Source organism: Malus domestica, chromosome 08 (assembly GCF_042453785.1).
Source record: "Malus domestica chromosome 08, GDT2T_hap1".
In the NCBI taxonomy this organism is placed as follows: Eukaryota; Viridiplantae; Streptophyta; class Magnoliopsida; order Rosales; family Rosaceae; genus Malus; species Malus domestica.
The window spans coordinates 26,823,781-26,847,188 of record NC_091668.1 but is presented as its reverse complement, the minus strand read 5'-3'; the positions used below and the strand labels follow the sequence as shown (position 1 = coordinate 26,847,188).

General features: G+C 39.5%; 3 protein-coding genes across 3 annotated transcripts; 1 reads left to right on the top strand and 2 right to left on the bottom strand.

Moving 5' to 3' along the window:
* Positions 1-1,741: 1,741 nt before the first annotated feature.
* On the bottom strand, positions 1,742-8,762 carry LOC103417592 (pleiotropic drug resistance protein 2-like). The gene is made up of 20 exons (XM_070826004.1): positions 8,250-8,762; positions 8,013-8,133; positions 7,825-7,913; positions 7,623-7,707; positions 7,212-7,502; positions 7,045-7,135; positions 5,987-6,887; positions 5,706-5,866; positions 5,452-5,555; positions 5,198-5,357; positions 5,021-5,095; positions 4,726-4,832; positions 4,183-4,515; positions 3,786-4,076; positions 3,622-3,705; positions 3,326-3,459; positions 3,012-3,239; positions 2,694-2,865; positions 2,362-2,616; positions 1,742-2,122 (listed from the first exon to the last, which is right to left on the bottom strand). Exons 1-20 carry the CDS (start codon positions 8,615-8,617, stop codon positions 1,853-1,855), a joined length of 4,320 nt encoding a protein of 1,439 aa, XP_070682105.1. The 5' UTR covers positions 8,618-8,762; the 3' UTR covers positions 1,742-1,852.
* Positions 8,763-11,173: 2,411 nt separating this feature from the next.
* LOC103417593 (glycine-rich domain-containing protein 1-like) lies at positions 11,174-13,458 on the top strand. The gene is made up of 5 exons (XM_017327386.3): positions 11,174-11,410; positions 11,572-11,689; positions 11,779-12,033; positions 12,112-12,573; positions 12,726-13,458. The coding sequence occupies exons 1-5, from the start codon at positions 11,253-11,255 to the stop codon at positions 13,323-13,325; spliced, it is 1,593 nt and encodes a 530-aa protein (XP_017182875.3). The 5' UTR covers positions 11,174-11,252; the 3' UTR covers positions 13,326-13,458.
* A 3,645-nt stretch (positions 13,459-17,103) lies between these two features.
* On the bottom strand, positions 17,104-19,098 carry LOC103455908 (RAF-like serine/threonine-protein kinase PRAF). The gene has a single exon (XM_008395557.4). It carries the CDS (start codon positions 18,859-18,861, stop codon positions 17,311-17,313), a length of 1,551 nt encoding a protein of 516 aa, XP_008393779.3. The 5' UTR covers positions 18,862-19,098; the 3' UTR covers positions 17,104-17,310.
* Between the last annotated feature and the right edge of the window lie 4,310 nt (positions 19,099-23,408).

The window sequence follows — 23,408 nt, the reverse complement described above, 5'->3', positions numbered from 1 at the left end:
CCCGAGCCTCGCAGTTTATCTAAGTGTTTGATTGGCCCAATGCACCATTTCCATGATGTAGGCATTGATTTTACATGTGACAGATCTGGGTAGATTACGAGAAACCGCTTGATATTTTGGATTTTGTTGAGTGGTCTGGAATCCTTGCTCTTGGTCATTTCCATAAGGTTATTCTAGAACCCTAGATTCGAGAGAATGGGAATTACCCGCACTAGACCTTGTGAATATAAATTTGATTTACCATGTTTATTACTTATAATCCAATTAGGGAATTATATAGAGTCCTTTAATTAGATTCATAAAATGATATGTTATCGTATTGTTTGATTAACGTAGTTAAATGCTAAGATCATGCATCTTTAATTCATGAATTGTTTAATTAATGGGATTGTGGAATGACGTTGAATATGATTGTTATTATCCATGCTAACCATTTGCAAATCAATTGCACAATATCCTCTGCCATTATCACAAACTAATCATGATCACCATCATCCACCTGCTGCACTATTTCACCTTTATCCAATCCATGCATTGATTTTAAATGAAATTAATCCATTCGTAGTTGTATTGCCACGTGAGTCCTACCAAACATCCCAAACCCGTTTGAATTGTACTTCCAAGTTGGAGATATGATTTGCATTATCACTTATCTTTAAACAATCGGCTGGATATAGCTAATATTAGGTTTAGATAATCTAATATATATTAAGAGATAATATCATGATTAAAACCACAATATTATTCCTCAATAATAATTGAAAATTATCCCAACCATCTTTTCATCCAATAGTCTAAAACTCTACTCATCCAACGGCCTCGATTGCATGGACCGATGATGTAATTTTAGATCCAAACAATATGTTTCAATTAGGTTGCATTTTCTGTAGAAGGAGGATTTGCGCATGGTGAAGTTTAAAACTTCTATTTCTAGCACAATCATTAGACACTATGTTTCACTGAAATTCAAGACGAAGGAGAAGGCGAAGGCGATCTCTGTATCCTTCCAAACATGCATTTCGAAAAGCTCGATAGTTCGCCTATATTCCACCAACAGTTTGTTCATTTTCTAAGTAGCATCCGATCATAAAATCTATTTTCTGAATTAATGGATTATGGTTAACAATGGTGTGACATTTTTTATTCTATTAGAGTTTGCCAGTTTGGTTGATGTTCTTTTTAAATAAACGCATTCAATAAAACCTTTTCGGCATATAATATAAATTATGGAACTTTAAAGAAAAGCTACCGGTACTGTTCATTTTAAAGAAAAACCAGATTTTTACACTAAAAAGTAAATCCTGATACTATTCACTTTATCCTTTATTTTATCAATATTATTACAATTCAAAATTTTCAAGCCATTTTCATTAGTCCTTATAAATTAATGTTGTTTTTGCACATAGTTCAATAAAGAAAGCTAATGCAGCGACCTTGATGTTCTAATTATATTGGAACCATGTCGTTAAAATTACTTAGGATTTCTTTGTACTGAAAAAGAAATTACTTGAGATGAAAAAAGTTACTAATTTTCTTTGCGTTTGTTGTTTATTCGTTTTTATTCGATCTTTAGTTATTCTCGATTCTTGGGGATGAGGTGAAACGAGCAATTTATGACGAGATGGGTTGTCTTTGACGATGATGTTTTTCCTGCGATTTCTTACTAATGTAGACTAAATCTCTTACTACTTTGCTAATACCTCGTCAAAATACAGCACATGTGCTGTTTTCATACGAACACTTTTTTGAAAAAAAGCATGACTTTTATTGATCATTCAAAGAATAAATAACTATACACATTAATTCAAAGGGAAAATGTTTTTGTGATCGCTAACCGGCACATTTATTTTGCTTATCTCCTTTGGAAGTTAAGGTACTTGATGCCGTAGGCAAAGAGAAAGAAGAAGAGAAGGACCCAACCAACATGAGCAAACACTACGGGGATTACAAAATCCTCTTCAAAGCCCAAATAGTCCTTAAGGAACTGATTCACTGGCTTAGACTTCTCACCAGGAATTTCGACTAGAGTCTTAACATCGCCCATTTGAGATGCGAAGAGGCCATAGATTGTCCAGGCGATTGGAGAACCCCAGTAGTACCACCTCCACCAGATGGGAATTAGCTGCAATATTGGGATTTAATTGTTAGGAATACACTAGTAACGGAGATCATCCGCAACGAGGTAAATAAGATATAAGTAAACTCCGATGAGCAATCTGCATGTATTTGGTTTTTTATGATCACTTGCTCAATCATGCAAATACTAATGACTTCTAACAACACTTTGATGCATGTTGTCCTTATAATTCATTGGTTCAACATTCTAAGGCATGAAAGTAATAAGAATAACTTATGACATACCGTTCGTGGGACGAGGAAACCAGAGAACAAGTTCCAGAAGCTCATGAAGAAGCCCATAACAATTGCAGCAATTTGGGGACCAGGAGTTAGGGCAACCGCCATCATCCCGTACATGGAGAAATATGTGAAGCACATGAATATGAAGTAGTAGAAGTACAAAAATTTGTCCACCTTCCAATTGAACCCAATCATGCCATACAAAATGAGGGAATACGCAAAGGTTTGGATTAACACGTAAAGTGTCTCAATAGCCACCTGGAACACCAAAATCATGAATCAATACACAAAAGCAACCAAACACATAACCTTGAGCATAATTTCCAATATATTACCTGAGAAAATGCATAAGGCAACTCAGAATACATCCCAGCAGCTCTTTCACGGTAGAAAACTGTTCGTTCAACAGCAATAACAGATTGCACAGCAGAAGCATTGCCCGCTCCAAGGAAAAGAACAGCACCGTATCCTGCCCCCAACAGATTCATAATGTCTTGCTGTGTGTTCCTGTTGACAGGTCAATACGCAGTTGAATATTATCTAACTGACAATTCTCAGAAACGCAAATCCTTAATTGGTCAAAACATGCAAGTGGGTGACAAGGTCAAATTAAATTGAAGGAATGTAGGTGATTACAAAGTTCTTAAACTTACATTTTCTTTCCTTTGTTCCAGAAGATAATACCAAATATAATTCCGACGGAAACTGTCATGAAAAACCTAATGGCATTGTACTGCGAATTCCTCCAGTAGGACCAGTGTTGTTTCCAAAAGCACGCCTTGCATTGAGTTAAAAAGCTTTGGGAGAATTGAGTGGGGAAGTAAAGATCCTTGGAGCCTTGTTGTGGCATGCTTAGTTCCTTGATAAGTTCCTGGTTTCTCCTGAATAGGTGAAACAAAGATGTAAATTATTTTAACACAGACGAACAAGCAGATGGCAACGACAGAAATGTTTACACGCAACTTACCTATAGAGATCAGAGTTTGCAAATATTTCAGCAAAGTCTATGTCATTTTGAGCCTCAATGGCAGCAGAGCTAACATCTAACATCCAGGTAGCAGGATTGTAACCCTCTTTGATCTTCGGAACCCCTGGAATAGCCTGCATGATGTTTTAGATAAGTTAAACATGTTTATAACAAGTTTAATGTTTGAAAATATTTCTTCCTGAACTTGGCTTTCTAGGCAAGTCAGGATTAGATCAAATGGAGCAGTTTGGATCATTGGAATTAAATTTAACTTGAAAGCTAGTGTATTCACCTACCTCGAAATATTCAACGAGCTTGTGAGACCGATCACCTAAGGGTCCAGCATAAATCACTCGTCCTCCTCTTTTCATTAGGAACAGCTGCAACAGAAAACAAAATCTGGGTGAAATATGGCACAAAAAATACTGAACAATGTTACAGATTTGGAATCATATTATACCTCATCAAAAGCCTCGAAAATGTCAATGCTAGGTTGGTGAATAGTGCAGACAACAGTTCGTCCTGTATCCACAGTGTTTCTTACAGTACGCATAACAATAGCGGCTGCTCTAGCATCAAGACCAGATGTCGGCTCATCCATGAAGATGATGGATGGATTAGCAACCAATTCTACGGCAATAGTGAGCCTCTTTCTCTGCTCAGTTGAAAGTCCATTAACTCCTGGAAGTCCAACTAAAGCATCCCTCAATGGATTAAGCTCGACCAAATCTACGACCTCATCAACAAACATCTACAGAAACAGAAAGAAAAAAGTAAATGAAGACTGAATTGCAAGTGATCGCAAATTAAATGGTAGAACTACTCAAAAGTCAAGGTGGTTAAAATAAATTACATACCTTTCGTTTATCCTTTGTGACATCCTTGGGAAGACGTAACCAGGCAGAGTATACGAGAGATTCATAAACAGTAACGTATGGGGAATGAATGTCATTCTGTTCACAGTAACCGCTGACCCGAGCAAATGTGGCTTGGTTCTTTGGGTATCCAGAGATGGTAATACTTCCTTCAATGTACCCACCAGTCTTTCTTCCAGCTAAAACATCCATCAAGGTTGTCTTTCCAGCACCACTGACACCAACTAATGCAGTCAGAACACCAGGCCTAAATGCACCACTAACATCTCGTAAGAGTTGGAGTCGAGACTCTTCAATCCCTTGGCTCTTCATTTCCTGGTGAGGAACACAAATATTAGGACCAAATTGGCAATGACATGTGTTTGCCATCATATGTATGATCGATTGCAAGTCTAAAACAGTCGCTTCTTAACCAATGAGCAGAAACTCATTTTTCATTTCGTTTAATGCATTGTTAATTTATAAGTACTCACGTTGATTTCTTGAAGTTAGCATATCAAAGAAAATAGACGCAAAGTTACTTACAGGAGGCATATCCACGTAGTAGTTCATATGGTTGAAAGCAAGTGAAAGGGGCTCGAAGGGCAAAACCATTCCTTTTTTGGCTTGATTTCTCACTTGCATATCAGTACCTGACATTAGTCATTGTGTATTAGACAATGAGATGTAAGTTTTATGCAGTAGGTTTTGTTATAATGCTTATCTCGCTAATTCATTGTTTTTACAGCCAGGTGTGGTAAATAGATGAATGCGAGGTGGAGTAATTCATTTTTTATAATGCATATGCAAATTAAGATCCACAAGAAATATAACATTATACCTTCTGGATTGGATAGTCGCTTGCTCTTATTTTCAGCGTCGTCGTTATCGATTAAGGTTTTATTATCTACAATTGCTGCAATTTAGTTAAAAGAGAAAGCAAATAATCAGAACTCAAACCAATGATCATGGTTTACTAGTACCATTGAGTAACAAAGATTGAACACAATTCACTTACGGTCTAAGAAGGTCAATGCTGCTACGAAAAGAAGATTAAAAAGAATAGAAAACCCGAAAAGCGCGCCAATACAAATCCAAAACCAAGTCTCTGTGGTAAACAGGCCTCTTCCCTTCAGAAGGACCTTTCCAACTGTGTTTTCAGCGGCGTTGGGGACAGGCTGTGAAAAAGAAATCACACAGTTTGTTATTTGTTAAGCTCATTGTTAATATTACCATATAAGGAGAACTCAACTTAGATTTGATAGAACTTACAGTGCTCCATCTTTCGTCAAGAAATTCATTGATGGCAATCGCATTTTGTCCATACATCATAGGTGAAATATAGTAGCTCCACAGCATCCACGGCTCGAGGTCATCTGCACACCAAATTGAGAATATTGTGAGCATTTCAAATCATAAGAAAGAAACTCAAATGTTAACACTTTGTTGATTCAAACATGAGAAATAAAAGTGTCAAGCTGATATATGCAATAACTTAGGTTGGTAATTAAAGAGAGATTTCATACTTTTAGAAACAATAAAGCCTCCTAGGACAAACACTATTAGCAATGCAAAGGAACCAATAGTGTTTGCTCGAATCTCTGATCTTCCAAGGCCAGCAATGAAACGGAAGAGGCCGAGTGCCATTTGATGTATACCAAAGTAAGCCATGAGCTGTTTGAAGAACCTGAACATATTGTACATACGTCAAACAAAAGAATAACTGGGATGTATATCTTTCATTATTCATGTAGCAACACGAAGAAAAAGTTTCCGATAATAATAAGACTGATAAATTCAAGCTTACCTACTAGCCGCAGGTGCAAATCCAATGGTGTAGTATGTCAAACAGATCCATATGAAGGATTCCATAAACGAAATGGGAATTCTGGTTAGCCAAATGGGCAAGGCAAAAGCCCATCCAGGGAAGAATAAGGCATCCCTTTGTTTAAAGAACACCGGAAGCCTGAAAACTGTCATTGAAAGCTCTGCCACTCCATTAAACATGACGTTAATGAGACTGAAAAATAATGCTCCCATGTATTTTGCCGAATCCCCTAACTGCCCAGGTTTCATTTCTGTTCTGAAGAATACGGTGAAAGTAATTGTAGCCATGATTCCTATCTGTACAATCTTGAATATGTACACAAATGAGTTACGCTGCATCAGCAACCATTCCCTTGCAAAGCATGCCTTGAAAAGCTCCATACTGCTTATTCCGTACTTTTCCTTCACCAAGGCAGCAGAATGGGCCGTTGTTTTGTCATACGGAACTCTTAGGTGTTCAACAAGACGTTGGCCAACATGAAAAGTGGCGAAACCTTGTGCAAAATCAGCTACAGAGACATATCTGAACGGTTCGTTCTTCTTAAACCAGTATTGTTCTTGATCCTTCTTTGAGGTCACTTCTTGCAAGAAATCTGCAACACCTTTTCTCTCCGGGCATCTGAACCCCATATGTTGGAAGAATTCAAGCACATTCTCTCGTGGGCCTTGGTACACAATCTGACCCTCAGAAATAAGGATAATGTCATCAAAGAGATCATACGTTTCTGGTGCAGGCTGCAAAAGAGAGATGACCATTGTCACATCGAGAATGTGAACCATCTGCCTCATGAACTTGACAATCTGAAAGGTAGTGGAACTGTCCAGCCCTGTTGAAATTTCGTCCATGAAGAACGCTTTCGCTGGTCCAACCAACATTTCTCCTGCATTATGGGAATCGACTTCCGGTTATAGTTACAGGCAAATGTTTGCAGATGACTTATCAGTCCTATTATTCCAATATAATGGCATTGGTTCCTAGGCTTCTAGTAAATCAAAGTAAAATACATTTCGAGTGTAATATGACGTAGAGTCTCCTACCGGTAGTTACACGTTTCCTTTGTCCACCAGAGATGCCCCTTTTCATGTCATCACCAACAACCGTATCAGCACAGACATCTAATCCGAGTATCTGTCAGAAGAACAAAAATAGTTAGGCTTGTACAATAAGAGCTCAACAACACCTTCTTATTATTGAATTTACAAACCTTGAGAACGTAATCTGTGATCAAACTCGCTTTTTGGCCAGACAAAGATGTGGCTTTCATGACTGCATCGATTTCAGGGTCTGGTTTGATACCGGAATCTTTCTCCCGTCTAGACAACTCTACCAGCATATCATACCTGGTTCCAACTCCCAGGCAACGTCCGGAAAAGTCCAATGTTTCACGAACTGTCATCTCACCATAATGAAGATCATGCTGGCTAATGTAAGCAGAGGTTCTCTGAGGCACAAATTCCTCAAACTCATGGCCACAGTAGCTCACTTTTCCAGTTACCTGTTCATAACCCCTACTTGTCAATACATATATATAAAAGAAACACGAAACATGTAGTTGCTCGTCTGCAATAGAACAGCCGAATAAAATGTAAGGAGTTCGAGAGAGAGGATTACAAACCCTTAGATCCTTGTCAAGTTTTCCTGCGAGCGCTTTTAGAAGTGTTGTTTTTCCCGATGAAGGAGGTCCCAGAAGCAGTGTCATCCTGGAAACAAAGAAACCAAGCTCTAAAATTCTGTCGGAACAACTAACTGTTATCGATGCCAAAAAACATAATACTAGTCCAGGAAAGAGATTAAATCTGCAAAGATCTTGAGCATACCTCGATGGCCTCACGATGCCGCTCACATCTTGGAGAATCTGAACGTTTCTTTTCTTTGACGGTAAGAGTTTAAGCATTCCAATTATTCCCTATTCATATCCATAGAAATTTACAAATCTGTGAGCTCATCATACAAATTTAGAAATAAACAAGGAAATTTTAGTGTCGATATATCTTTTGTAAAGTACCTCTATCATGTTCAAGGATGAATTTAGCAGTGTTGGAAGTGCTCTGCTGCCAACATATGCATCTCCCTCTATTGATACTTTCTCAAATCTAACCTCAACTTTAGGAACATCAATCCCAACCCTGTTTCCAATCAACCAAAAACATTCAAAACCGAACTCGATTTTTGCCAACCAAACAAGCAAAATATACGTATATCAAAACCCCAATTCAACAAAAACAGAACTCAAATCACAAACCTTTCATTTCTGGCTCTCAGTTTCTGCAAGAACTTCTCGTTGTCAACCTCCACAGCCCTAAGTATGCTGTCCATCAACCGCTTCTTTTCTTGCTCCCCAAGATTCGCCATATCGATTTCTTCTGCCACAAGCTTCCCATTGCTCATGGTCTGCCTCAGCATCCCCCTCCGCATCCTATCATATGTGGGCAGCCTCTCTATGGCCGCCCACTTGAGCTCTTCCTCCTCATTCGTCACCTGCTGCCGCCCACTTCGCTGAAAAGCGTTCGGCGCGTTCCACATCTCCCTCACACTCGTTGACCGCCAGCTCCCCCGACTGCTGGTCTGCCGGGACAAGTCCTCCCCAGCAAGCCCTGCCGCCATAGACATGGTTGCTGCTTGCTAGCTCCAATAAAACCAATCAAATAAGACTCAGCTCAAGATTTCAGGAAAATGGGTTGATTTAAACCGCCAACTCTGGCTTACAACTATTGAGGAAATTATGATTTAAGATTACATTTGTGTGTGTGTGTGTATATATGAGGCTTTGGCATGCAGTTGTATTGACAGCTGATCCTAACTAAGAAACAACTAACTAACTTTCTTCCCTCCCAAGAAAAAAATATTTACTTAATTCATCAAAAGTGTCCCGCTTTATGCTGTTATGTGGTCAATTATTGGTGTTGAACCAGATGTTTTTCTATTTGTTGGTTTACGCGTGTTTCTATTTATATCTTTTTAAGTTTGCTTCGAACTCGTCATCAATGTGACGTGAAAATTGATCAACGACAAAGATTTTACCCATATTTCTATATAATTAAACAAAAATGGTACTTTTATCACATTTTTCTGACTACTTCCTAGAAAAATTATTGCCAATTGCCCAAAATGAGGAACAAAAAATATTCTGATAAAGACGTTCCTTGTACCACCTCTTCAATAGAGACGGGACCCACACGTGTCAGTGGACCCTATCTCTATTCAAAATGGGGTACAAATGTGATATGAAAAATGTGGTAAGTATAGCATTACTCTTATACTAACTAGATGAGCTTGACTTGAGCACGTTAACGCATCTACACCCTAAGCCTATCACGATTACTATAAATAGAGGTTATGAGGTGAGGATTAGTGCATCATATTGTAGCTGAAATTCAATTCGGGTCTCACAATCATTGCCCAATATGCTTTTCTCCAATTTGATGAAATTTAAAAGCTAATTTTGTTGGATCAAAGGATCAGGAAAAAAAAAGAGGGTCCGGACCTCCTGTAAGAATGATTTGGAAGATCAAAACTATTTGATTGATGAGATTTGGTATGATACTTATGAAATCGAAATTCAAATATTAGGAATTTCCGCCTCGTATCTCTATCACAAATCTCTCCCAATACATTCGGTTCATCACAGTAAAGGCGTAGACCCATAGGGAAACTCTTAGAGAAAACTTCATGTAGCAAACTCGCCGCCCTACATCCTAAGTGTGTACACGTTGAGTTGGCTTACGTTGCATATTTTTGAATTACAAACTTTCCTTGTAGATAGGGTTTTCAATGCCCTGGTTGTAATCTGAAAGTACTATATACATATGCATCCCATCGTTGAAATGGGTATGCAATTGAAGTGAAAACCCCAAGTTCTTTAAGTTTTACACTAACTAACCGAACTCACATCTACGCATTTGATGATCATAACTGAACGAACTCACATCTATGCATTTTTTCTTACCTCAGCATAAATAAGATGAACACTTTTGGAATTTTCTTACCTCATGTATGTATTAGCTTCTCTACAAAGTAAATAAAATCTAACCTTTCAGAGAGTTAAAATTTGGCAATTTCTGAGGAGACTCTCATGCTAAATGGAAGAAGAACTAAGAGAATCTATATGAAGAATCTGATGATGAGTCTGAGCATCTTCAGTAGCCAGAGAATGGTTCCCCATTTAAATGTGTGAATGTTGAGTGGAACTTTCTTTTTCTTTTCTTCCATTGAGACAATGTAGAAGACGATCGATCAGTTTACTATATGAAGAATAAGAAGATCCTCAAACCAAGTTTTCTGTGGAATTGTAGTATGTCATCCTTCTATTTCATAAACTAGCGTTGCTGGAAATTTTTCCTGCGTCCTTTATCATTCCTTGAATTATGTCAATGAGAGAATTCGTAGTTTGTACTGACAGAACCATTGTCCCACATCGGAAAAGGAACTGTTCATAAATTGCACCGAGATTCTTTGGGACAAAAACCCTATACTTTGAGTTTGAGAGGAAGTGAGAGATGTCTGCTCGAACAACTGGTATCCGAGCTTGCGTGGTTGCATAATATGGTTGCACAAGGAATCAACTAATGAACCATGTAACTGAAATTATATCAGAATCTGATTAAAAATAACTTTGGTTAAAAAATCAAGCTTTGACACTTGACGGGGGATGTTTTGGATTAAGCTTTGACACTTGACGGGGGATGTTTTGGATTAAGCCACACAATGGGTCGGTCATAATTTGGTATCGAACTTGTCATTCAAGAGGGTCAAATATAAGACCTCCCACATACAAGTTTGTAAGATTACCACTAGACTGTAATACTAATAACATTTAGAGTTAACATAAAAGAAATATTATTTTGATGGACTTCACACACAAGTTGTGAGCACTTAAAACAATAAAATTCCCACCAAAACCGTAGATTTTAAGGAAAAATGCTATATGTATGAGTGAGTGAGTGAGTGAGTGAGATTCAGTGATCACACAAATGACACAAGGCAGGAAGGAGGCTAAACAGCCGTTGTGCCATGCTCCCTGGTTAGTGGTCACACGTTTGAGTACGTCAGTATCTCCCTCGATGAAGAGACACCGTTCCAGAATCCAGATGGCATTCCATCGAACATTCGACCCTATAAAGGTCAACTCAAAGCAGCCCCCTAAACACATGACATTGACAAAGAGAATTCAAGAACCTTGTAGGAGCAGAGTTTAATCTGTCATTTCCAGCTAAATACCTCATTTTTCTTGTTCTTTCAGTGAGGAATGGAGAGGAAGCAAGAACGAGAGTGGGCCGAAGCACAAAAGATTGTGATAAGCAAAGACCTTGTGGCTGCAGCTAAACAGCAGCTGCAGTTTCTAGCGGTTGTTGATCGAAACCAGCATCTCTATGACGGTCCTGCTTTGTACAAGGCCATTTATCGGTATGCAGTGCAGGTTAACCAGCGATTTTTAACAGCTAGAACCTTCTTCTGGCAACATTATGTTCCACTGGAAAATCAGATTAGTAATTCAAGAAAAAGAAACTAAAATAATCAGAATGCTTAAATGTGGGTATTTTGTTTGTCAACTTTGGAAATTTCAGGTACAAATATTGTTGGCTTCCCTTACTTGCCAAGTATGCTGAATCTGAGGTTTCAGAAGGTCCTCTCGTCGTGCCTCTTGATTGCGAATGGATTTGGCATTGTCACAGGCTCAATCCGGTAGACAACTTCATGGATTAAAACTCACACATAGTTCTTCAAATTCTTTCACAATCATCCCAACCTGCATTTCTTTGTTGGTTTTTCAGGTGCGTTATGTCACTGATTGCGCAAATCTCTACGGAAGAATCCTTGTGAACCACAACATTGTATCCTCCGTTCAGGGAACCTGCAAAAAGAAAACAGAAGAAATTTGGATCAAACTATATCCTGAAGAGCCATATGAGCTCGATATGAGTAGCTGCCTGTCACATGGCAGTGCCAAAAATTATTATGCAACTTCCGAAAGCACAAAGTATAATCTAGCATCGGCTGTCAGAAGGCAGATTCCTTTCTTTTACCAGGTAACGGAACAGAGATGTCATCTGAAATTTGTTATCCTATCCAAACTTTTGCCCAATAACTGCGACATGTACAAACAGGTGTCGAGATCTTACATGAATGACAACCTCTTTCTCGAGGGAGCTGTGGACAGATACAAAGGGTTTTTGCATTTGATCAAGAGATATAGGGAGAGGTCTATTACGCGCTTTTGTGTTCCGACTTATGACATTGACCTCATCTGGCACTCCCACCAATTGCATCCTGCTTCTTACTGTAAAGATCTTGTGGCAATAATGGGCAAGGTGTTAGAGCATGATGACACAGATTCTGACCGAACCAAGGGTCAAAAGCTAGATGTCGGTTTTTCTGAGACCGCCAAGCAATGGGAAGAGATGTTCGGTTCAAGGTACTGGAGAGCAGGAGCAATGTACAGAGGCAGTGCTCCATCTCCGCTCCCCACCTATCTCAGCCAACTACAAATACAAACAGGGAGAAAGAAGGTTGTTCAATCTGATCGGAACAAGAATATTATTCAACTTCCAAAGACAACGTTTGTAGAGGTAGATTCCAATGTCTTCATCTCCCACATTCTTTCATTACGTGAGTTGCAAGAAAGACACACTGGTTACCATCCCGGGTGGTTTTCTACCACAAGTTGTTTCCTTGTCAAACTTTAAGGTTTTACCTTTTCTGCTTCCTGATTCACATTCAGGTTATGCTGGAAATCGTGGCGGTCAAAGACTTACCAACCGGGCATAAAGGCAGCCTCTTTGTCACCTTTAGTAAGAAACAGCCAGACGTGTTCTTCAAGACTGGAAAAAGGATAAACATTTCTTCAGAATCAGAGCAGAAAGCGGCGTCTGTTGTTCAATGCGAACCTGCGGGAGAGATTGTATTCGAGCTTATGTCATATTCCCCTTCGACTCTGTCAATGTCAAAGACTCCTATACTGTTGGGAACTTCATCAATCACTTTAGATGACCTCCTCAACCCAGTTTCTAAACTGCAAGTGGAGAAGTGGTTTGAGTTGACACCGAATTCTGCAGGTCCGGGTTCAAAGCCCATCAGCATACGCATTGCTCTCTCTTCAACTACTCCGATTCCATCACCATATGGTGGTGAAGACAAGGCAAACAGATGTGGTGGGGGCGGTGGTAACTGTGGTAGCCAGTGTGGTGGTGAAAATATGGCAAATAGTGGTGCTTGTGGTGGATGCGGTGGTGGATGCGGTAGTGGATGCGGTGGCGGTGGTGGAGGAAATTGTGGTGGTGGTTGTGGCGGCGGCTGCAGGAGTGCCCGGTTTGGGATATAAATCAGAAAATGATTAGATATGCTATACCTATATCCAAAATAAATCAGACGCAAACCTCATCCTACAAGTCTACTTTCAGCTGTAATCAATGCAATGTATCAGAAAATAATTCAATAAAATTTTATTCTCTCTATTTGGTTTCTAGTAGTTACAAGCATGCACACGGAAGTCTTAGATATAATTTCTCCCGTCCAATATCGCTCTCGTATAAAATAATAATAATAATAATAATAATAATAATTTAGGATGAAGCTCTTTTGCATGGTAAAACATAACATGGTTGCATCAGAACTGTCTCGTCAAATTTTCGTAATTTTTTTCACTTCGGATGGATTGTCAATAAATTTTGTCTCATGGAAGTACCAAGTGACGCCATTTTTGAAACACATAACCTCATTACAACAAACGAAAATTGCCACTAAATTCAGCAAATCAAAGGCATCCAATTCTTAATCATATTCTGATTTGATATATTTATTTTCCATTCCGATTACCACCATTATTGTGATATATTTCTCATATTCTTTCACGTCTGTTGACCAACTTTTGGATCAGATGCTCACAGAGGAAGAGAAGAACAACTTACATAATACACTACCACATGACGACCCGTATAAATAAAATAAGGATATGTGAATAAAAGTTATACACATTTTTATTTTATTAAAATAAGACATCACCATAACAATATATCCGTACCCTCTAAATCAGGGATTAAAGAATCTAGTCTCCCCTCTAGAATAATGATAATAAACATAATAAAGTCCACTTGATGACAGTGGCAGACAAAATCAGAAGTGCAAAAGCCAGGGTGGAAAAGGAGTATTCTTCCTATTATTTAAAGGAGTGTGATATCCACACCCTTTTTTACTTCTTCCACATCTTTTTTGTTTTCGGCCGTCGGATCGGATGAATTGAATAAGATCAACGGACAGAAATTAACAAGAGGTGTGTGAGAAGTAAAAAGGGATGTGTGTATAGCACATCACTATTTAAACTCTACATAACGTACAAGTTGCAGCTCCCTTTCTTTTTCGTTTTTTTTTCGTTTTTTTTTTTGTTTTTTTTTAAAGAAAATTGCAGCTCCTTTTCATAGCAATTTTGCAATAGAATAGAACTGCAACCAAGGTTCTAAAAGTCGTTAGGCACTAGTCGGGCGGCGAGCTGGAGCCTAGCGCCTAGACGGCTAGGCGGGGCCTAGGCGGATTTAAGTAAATCTATCATATTTCATGTAAATAAGTGTCTGCTTCTACTTGAAATATATATAATTTCATCATAAACTACAAAATAAAATGCATATATATAATGAAGTATTGGAACATAATGAAAACATGTGAAATAAGGATATAATGTTTGTTCATTCAAGTATGCAACAAGTCTCTTACAATTTATTGGAAAAAAACAAAATGCAAAATGAAAGTTATGTATTTTCTGTCTAAGTGAGTTGCAACCTAGGCGGGTGCTTAGGTGGGTTAGGTGGGTGCCTAGGTGGTCTAGGCGGTGCTAGGCGGGGATTTTTAGAACAATGACTGCATCATTCTTCCTATTACTACATCAAATCGCTCGACGGCTAAATTTAAAATAGTTATATCCATTTATGCAGATCCCACCATAGTGGCAACAACTTGTCTGGTCACGTGACGAGTGCTATACTCACAAAATAACATATATCTCACGAGTAATGTTATTTATACCATATTTTTGTACCACATTTTCATACCATCTTACCATCTTATGTGGTATTTGATATGGACAGTCACATCATTTGAATTAATCAAATTTTTAAATTTAGTTCATTATTTAATAAACTAATAATTAAGAAAAACTAATTAATTAAATGATGATTGTGATATACGATGAGTCTTTCTCTTTCATTTCCTTGAGTTTTGCAATTTTTTCAAATGATATGATTGTCCACATCAGATACCACCTAAAATGATACAAAAATGTGATACAAAAACATGGTATGAATAGCATTCCTCATATCCCACCAGTGCTCGCAAGAATATCGCCGCCACAGCCGCTCACAATGCTTATCACAATCGAGCTACAAACATTAAACTTAACATCAATGATATTATCTTTAATCCTTTTTACTTGTCACCATTCTTGGTGACCAAATGAGCAACTCGTTTTACACGAAAAAGCTAAAGCACACCATTCGTGTATTTTTAATCTTTTACTCCACACTACTTTCAATTCAATGACCAACATTAAAAAAAAACACAAACATAAACCAATAATTTACATTAAGACAGCATATAAAATACGACGCAGATACCACCAAAACAGCAGCGCACTCTATCCAACTTATCACGACCAAGGTATTAAATATCGATAATATCGAAAATATCGGTAATCCAAAAACACGAAAATCTCGATGAAAATATCAAAATATTATCGATGTTGATAAAAATTGAATAAAAACCACAGAAATTATAAGAAAAACTTGGAAATTTTTATTAAAACTTTGCAGGATGTTTATTTAGTCAATTATCTATTAGTTTATCACAAAAAATTGGAAGGAAATGCATTACATGATAGATATAACTGATTTAAGTTGATTATATAGCGAGCTGGCAAACATTGTGAGTGTAGAAAATATGTAGTAATTAATGAAAGAAGTTTAAACACACCATAATCATTTATATATAATGAATTAGTACAATATTTTACACTTTATACATTACATGGTAAGATACATGAGTGACTTAGCAAGGTCTAAAATATCGATGATATCGGAAATATCGTTAGTCCAAAAACACGGAAATTTTGATGGAAATATCAGGATATTATGGATATTTTAGATCATGGTCACGACACACTTATGTATTGTATATAATTGAGCTATCAAGCAGTATTCAACTACAGTCTAGACGCTAACATAAATTCCTCCAATGCACATGAAAACCAGCCTGGAGAAGAACTTCATCAGTGACCAAACACACAGAAAACAATTACTTCATTTGCATTAACAGAGGATTTGTAACTCATGTATAAGGATATGTGAGATAACCCACTTTGTTATGGATTTATTACTCATTATGTCCAGTCATGTCCATCTCACATTTTGACATAACAAACAAAGGACTGGACTCAAGTCCATTTTAATTGCTCACAACCTATCTTAACCAGCCCACCAAACATATTGCGTCTAGGCGGGGTCTAGATAGGATTGCAAAATAGAACGACATATAAATTATAAAGTATTAAAACATATTGTAAGCATTGGGAACAAGCATATACTAAGCGTTCATCCAAGTCTTACAAGTCTCTTACAATTTATTGACAAAATAAAATGCAAAATGAAGGTTATCTATTTTCTGCCTAAGTGAGACTCGCGATCTAAACGAGTGCCTAGGCGAGTCTAGTCGGGCACCGTTTCTTTTTTTTTTAGACGCCTAGAAATTAATCGTGATTGCGGCCAGCAGCCTACATACGGCACTAGGCGAAGGCTTTGAACATTAGACATTGCTGCATTTGATAACAATTTATAATAGAACAGATCCAACCACACCTGCAACACCCTTATCTAACTTGAAATGATCTACAAATATATGCATCATTCAACTTAACACCTAAAATATTTCGACCATCTTTATCCCTCTTCTTGTCACATGTGTTTGTAGTCTTTTACTACCAATCCAAAGGACAAGATAAAGAATAAGACAGTTATATCGATACACTAAACAACTTTTCAGGTAACCAAAGCAGCTACATGTTACGCAAAAGGCTCGAAGAAATTCAAGACCAACTAAAATCCAAGGAGACGCAATAATTTGCACCAAAACAAGTGCTCATATACACAAGAAACAATGTGAATTGTCATACCAGAACAACCCAAAAGGTTCCAATTTCAAAACCAGAGAGCCGTATCCACCACAAAGCAATACAATTAAATTCTTATTTCTTCTTATTTAAACTATAGAACCATTAGAAGACAAAACAACAAACACATTATATATGAATTTATTATTTATTTTTGTCAATTAGCAGACGCTTGGGGTGCCATGGAAACAACAACTTTACCGTCTTGAATTTGATTCAGTACACCAGTAGCAGCTTGTCTTGCATCTACAGCCACCGGAGCCACCGTCTGGTATGAAGAAACGACACCTCCAGCTGCAGTGTAGTATACCTGCCTCCCGACGGCGTCATACCCAACCGGTGCAAACCCTTCACTATAAGCTGTAATCTTTGCCTGTTGTGCCTGTTGTGCCTGTTGTGCCTGCTGAGCTTGCTGAGCTTGTAGTGCCTGCTGAGCCTGTTGCGCCTGCTGAACTTGGTGTGCCTGCAGAGCATGTTGTGCTTGCTGAGCTTGCTGACCTTGTTGTGCTTGCTGAGCTTGCTGAACTTGTTGTGCTTGCTGTGCTGCCACTGCATTATTGTACGCCTGAGCGTCCCGGTACACCTCCGGTGCCATCCTCTGCGGTACTCCATAGTATGCCTGACCAACTGGTCCAGTTGCCGGTCTAGGAGCGGGAGCCTGGTACACACCGGTCGGAGTCGAAATGAGATAAACGGGCTGCTCCGGTCCAGATGGGGTAGCCGTCACCGGATAACCCCCAGTGTTCATGTGCCTCTCTGGCATATACGCAGTTGAAAATTGCATAGGTGGTGGCATTGCCACCGGAGACGATCCTTGCGCCGGTTGAATGTTGTCTGGAAGTTTCTGTGTGTAATAATCGCCGGTGTAACCCCTAGGGTTTCCCATTTCGTCGCTTTTCCGGTAATATATGGTGGTCGGCTCGTGACTGGCAGCGATTTGCAACCTCTGCAACTCCTGAATCTGCCTCTGAATCTCCGCCGGAGATATCACCGGTTCTCCGGTGTGGCGATCCTCAGATCCAACCAGAGTGCTTTTCACAAGCGAATCGGGAACCGTCGGCGGAGTGACCGAGTCGGGAAATTTCGGAACCGGCACAGCCGTGTATCCCTTATCGAATCCGAACAAGAAATCGGGGTTCGTCGGCGAGGGCGTGACGGGAGCCGTCGGAGAGGAGCCATCGGGAGACTCGATCTGAACGGAATTCAAAGCGTCGACGAACCACTGACGCTCGGACTTGGTCTCGCTGGAACCGAAGCTAGCGGAAGGGTTGGTGCCAAGAGGGAAGAGGAAGAGTCGGAGCCTGGCGGGCTTAGCGGAAGCGCGGTAGAGCCGGTCGTACTCGATCATCATGTGGTCGAGGTCCTCATCGTTGGTGACGGAGATGAGAGCGTCGAGATCTTCGCCTGGGAGCTGGTACTTGAAGCAAACGTCGTCGTTAGAGGTGTCGCAGAGGGAGGAAAGCTTGGAGATGAAAGCGGAGAGCTTGATGTTGCGGTCGACGGCGAGGATTTTGGTGTCGCCGCCGACGTAGGCGAGCTGGTGGTCGTGGGGGCGGGGCTGGATTTTGCCACCGTAGCTGCACATGAACTTGACTTTGTAGGAGGAGGCGGAGGAAGGGGGTTGGTCGTCCCATGAGGGGGTGTCGCAGTCGATTTCGCGGGAGCGAGGGGAGGAGTCGCGGGAGTCCGGGTAGGGGTAGTTCTCCATCGGAAATTGAGAAATGCGGGAGGACCCGGGGGAGTGATGAAATCAAATTAGGGTTGGGGATTTGGGAGTCATTGGAAATGAATAGGAATTGGGATTTCGGATTCGGTGGGAAATGATGAAAAAACAATGGAAAGAATTTTCTTTTGGGGCGTGATTTGGTTTACTGGAAGTGTGTAAAAAAATGGAAAGAAATCACAGTGCAATTCTTGGATTACGACAGTACATTTTTTTAATATGAAAAAAAATGGTATTATTCACAAATTTTTTTTTTATATACTCTTGTTAATTTTTATCTATTAAAATTTTCAATTAGATCTGACAGCACGTTAATTTTTTTGATGCAATTCTGATGAATGAAAAAAAAAATCTTATGTTCATAGGGAATAATATCCCTTCGCACTCTGCAAATCATGAAAAAGGTTCTTTCAATTATTCTTTTGCATGATAGAGAAAAGAAAATTTATAAACACACAATTTGTTTGGCTTCTTACACAACCATGTTTACTCGCATTGTGTATGTTTAATTTATTAAATTCGTTGATAAAAAATAAAATAAAAAGTGTGAGGGAAATTAAAAAGAGTGAAAACCATTAGAATAAAAAACACTCATCTCTTCAAACCCTTAAACATTAAGGCGTCTTTTGGGGATCTCTGGACGAGGTATGTCAATGACTTTTTCGAGCGTTACATGTAACAACCCGTCCCGATTTTGATGAATCCAAAAAGGGTAACATCGTAATTTCACTTTGGGTGGGATTTGTTATTGTTGGTTTTGCTTTTTGGGCCTTAATTGGTGAGCCACGTAGGGCCCACCCTATTATATTGTTCCCCGGCCTCTCTCTTCTTGGGCTGCCACATGGCATTTCCCCCTCGCTTCCTCTTCTTTTCTCTCACTCTCTCAATCCTCTTTCCTTCCCGACGACCCACACTCACGAACCCATTCACACACACACACACACCCATTAGCGACCTCACCACCACCACCAATGACACGCCCCGACCCTGATATTCCCCGAATACTAGGATAGACACGTGCTGGTCGACACCGAAGGGTGACGAAAACCATTAATTGATACAAAAGCTAAGAATAAGAAATAAATAAGGGTTATGAATTTAAAATACAATGAATTAATAATTTAGGAACGTGTTCAGAGCATACATGACACGCCCCGACCCTGATATTCCCCGAATACCAGGATAGACACGTGCTGGCCGACACCCGAGGGTAACGAAAGTCATTAATTGATACAAAAGCTAAGAATAAGAAATAAATAAGGGTTAGAAATTTAAAATAAAATGAAATAATAATTTAGGAACGTGCTCAGAGCATACAACTAAACCTAATCACTAAAAAGAATTAAGATAGAATTTAATGAATAAAGAAGTGGGTCCTACATTCGAGAGGATCCGAAGATGCTGTTGCGGAAGTGTCTTGACGCCGGGATTAGGTGCCTTGATTCTAAGTCCTGAATGAGGGCGCAAAATAAAGGTGAGTGGACCAAGTTTATATATATAATAATAATAAAACAGTTATCAACATACTAACCCCCAAAGTTTAATAGTGAAAACAACTAGCATAGTAAGTGATGGATTTAATAAAAATCCTAGCATGCCAAAATATCTCAAAAGTCACATCACGGAAACGCATCGCGGAAATCAAAACGGTAAACATATAATATATCGTCTCGTAAACGCGGTGTGCTGCTAGGAAGATCACCGAATAAATATAACTCCCGGCCCAATGCCTGCACCTCAGTCTCTGTGCCCGTAGCCAGAGATAACTCCCTCCCGGCCCAATGCCTGTCTCCGTGTCCCTCAGCCTTTCGCTAGGGATTATTTCTCCCAGCCTACATGCCAACACCAGATCCTCGCCCCAGGTGACATAGTGTCTACTAGGTACGCACAAATATTTACGCCTCTCATAAATAACCACTTCATAGTATAAAGTCATCCATCGTCTATACTATAAAGAGGGGTTTCTAAAACATGTTCTAGCATCCTATCGTCATCCATCGGATAGTCTACTAGTTCATGGTTTTTATAGAAAATACGATATATTAAAATATAGCTCAAAATAGGCTAACAATTTATTCCTCACAAAAACACGAGACGAAAATCAATATATTCAATAAACAAGCTTCACATAAATCAAATCATAAACTCGTAGGCATGTTAATCATTTATGCAATTAAACTATAAAATCATGTAATTTTAGAAGGGGTCCACTCACAGTACTTAGCCACCAAAAGCTGCGCCACTAGCGAAGACAGAAACTTCACAATAATTGCCCCTAAGCACATAAAGAGTCTAATAAATAAAACTATATAATAGCAATTGAATTTGGGAAAACGGACATTGGAAACGGATTCAGAATGTTGATTTACCCTAGGAAGGGTCCCGGACGAAAACCCGAAAAGTCAACCCTAAAGTCAACGTTGACCGGGGGTCAACGGTCAAATTAGGTCTAACGAGTTTTAGAATTCTAAGATTTTTGGGTTAAAAGGGGTTTAGGATGAAGGAAATAGGGTTTGGGCTTAAGCCCAAACATACACACACACATGCACGGCATGCACATGCATGCATAGCATGCATATACACACACGTACATATGCACTTAAACACACACACACGCCTAAACACACACACCCACGGCACCAAGGCCCTAAGGCCTCACAAAAACTAACAGGGCTTTAAGCCCTTTAAGTCAAAACCGGCCCAGGCCCTAAAGGTTTTAAAAACCAAATAAAAAAACTTAAAAAAAACTAAAAGGGTTAGAGTTTTGGGCTTAAGACAACACGGGCCTAAGGCCCGAGGGGAGGAAATGGGAAAGGCCGGATGGCCTGGTGCCGAGGAAGAAGAAGGTTGGAGCTGCTACAGCTCCGGTCACCTGAAAACGGGGGCTTCAAGCTCCGATCTAAGTACAAACATGAAGAACAAAGAGAGAGGGAGAGGTTTCTACCTTCCAAACACCGTAACTCGGTCGGAGGTGACCGGAAAAAGCTCCCAAAGTCCACGGGTTCGCCGGAAAACGGGTGTGCTCACCCCAAAACGTTTCCAAGGTAAAACCTACGTAAAAAAAGAAGGTTCAAGCTTCTAAATCATAACCAAGCATCAAGCTAGGTACGAGAATGAGAGATTCAAGACTTACCCGACGGGAAAAAGAAAGAAAGCTTGTCGGAGATTTGCTCCGTGCCGTCGAGTTCACAGGGTAGGGATCCTGGGTTCGTTGCGAGCCTCTTCTGTGGGTGACACTGTCCTAGTGAGTCCAAGGGAGAGAGATGCAAGAGGTTGAGGGAGATAGAGATACACGGGAGAGCTAAGAGGGAGAGAGCTACGGGAAAGAAAGACAAAGAAGAAGGGAGTCACGGGGGTGGGGGACAGAGAAAAGGAAAAGAAAGGGGGTTTGATGATTGACACGTGGCAGATGAGGGTGGTAATAACAAATAATGAAATTATTTGGGGGTGGTTGTAACAATAAAACTAACTAGAGTTCTAAAAGAATTAATGTAAAATTTAATAAATAAAAGGATGTGGGTCCTACACCGAGAGGACTCGAATATGGCAATGCGAAAGCATTGACGTCGGGATCGTATGTCTCGATTCTAAATCCTGAAAAGGGGCGCAAAACAAGGGTGAGTGGACCAAGTTCATATATATATACATTATACGAAAACAGTTATGAACATACTAACCCCCAGGTTTATATATAATGAAAACTACTAGCATAATAAGTGATAGGTTTTCTGAAACTCTAGCAGGCCATAAAACATCTCAACAGGAATAACGCGGAGAAACATCATATAAATCATCGCGTGTATCGTCTCGTAGATCGTCTCGTAAGCGCGGTGTTCTGCTAGTAGGATCACTGAATAATAATACTCTCGGCCCAATGCCTACACCTAAGTCTCTGTGACCATGGCCAGAGATAACTCTCTCCCGGCCCAATGCTTGTCACCGTGTCCCTCAGCCTTTCGCTAAGGATTATTTCTCCCGGCCTAAATGCCAACACCAGATCCTCGCCCCAGGCGGCATAGTGTCCACTAGGTACGTACAAATAGTTACGCCTCTAAAAAATAATCACTTCATAGTATAAAGTCATCCATCATCTATACTATAAAGAGGGGTTTCGAAAACATGTTCTAGCATCTTATCGTCATCCATCAAATAGTCTACTAGTTCATGGGTTTTATAGAAAATACGATATATTAAAATATAGCTAATATAGGCCAACCGTTAATTCCTCACCAAGAATATGAGACGAAAATCAACATATTTAATAAACATGCTTAACATAAAATCAAATCATAAACTCATAAGGCATGCTATTCATTTATGAAATTGAACTATAAAATCATGAAATTTTAGAAGGGGTCCACTCACAATACTTAGCCGCAAAAAACTGCCCTACTAGCGAAGACGGAAATGTCACAATGATTGCCCCTAAGCACATAAATAGCACATTTAGTCAAACTCTACTCAAATGATTTAATTTGGGAAAACGGGCATCTGAAACGGATTCAGGATGTCGAAAATAGCTTAGGAGGGGT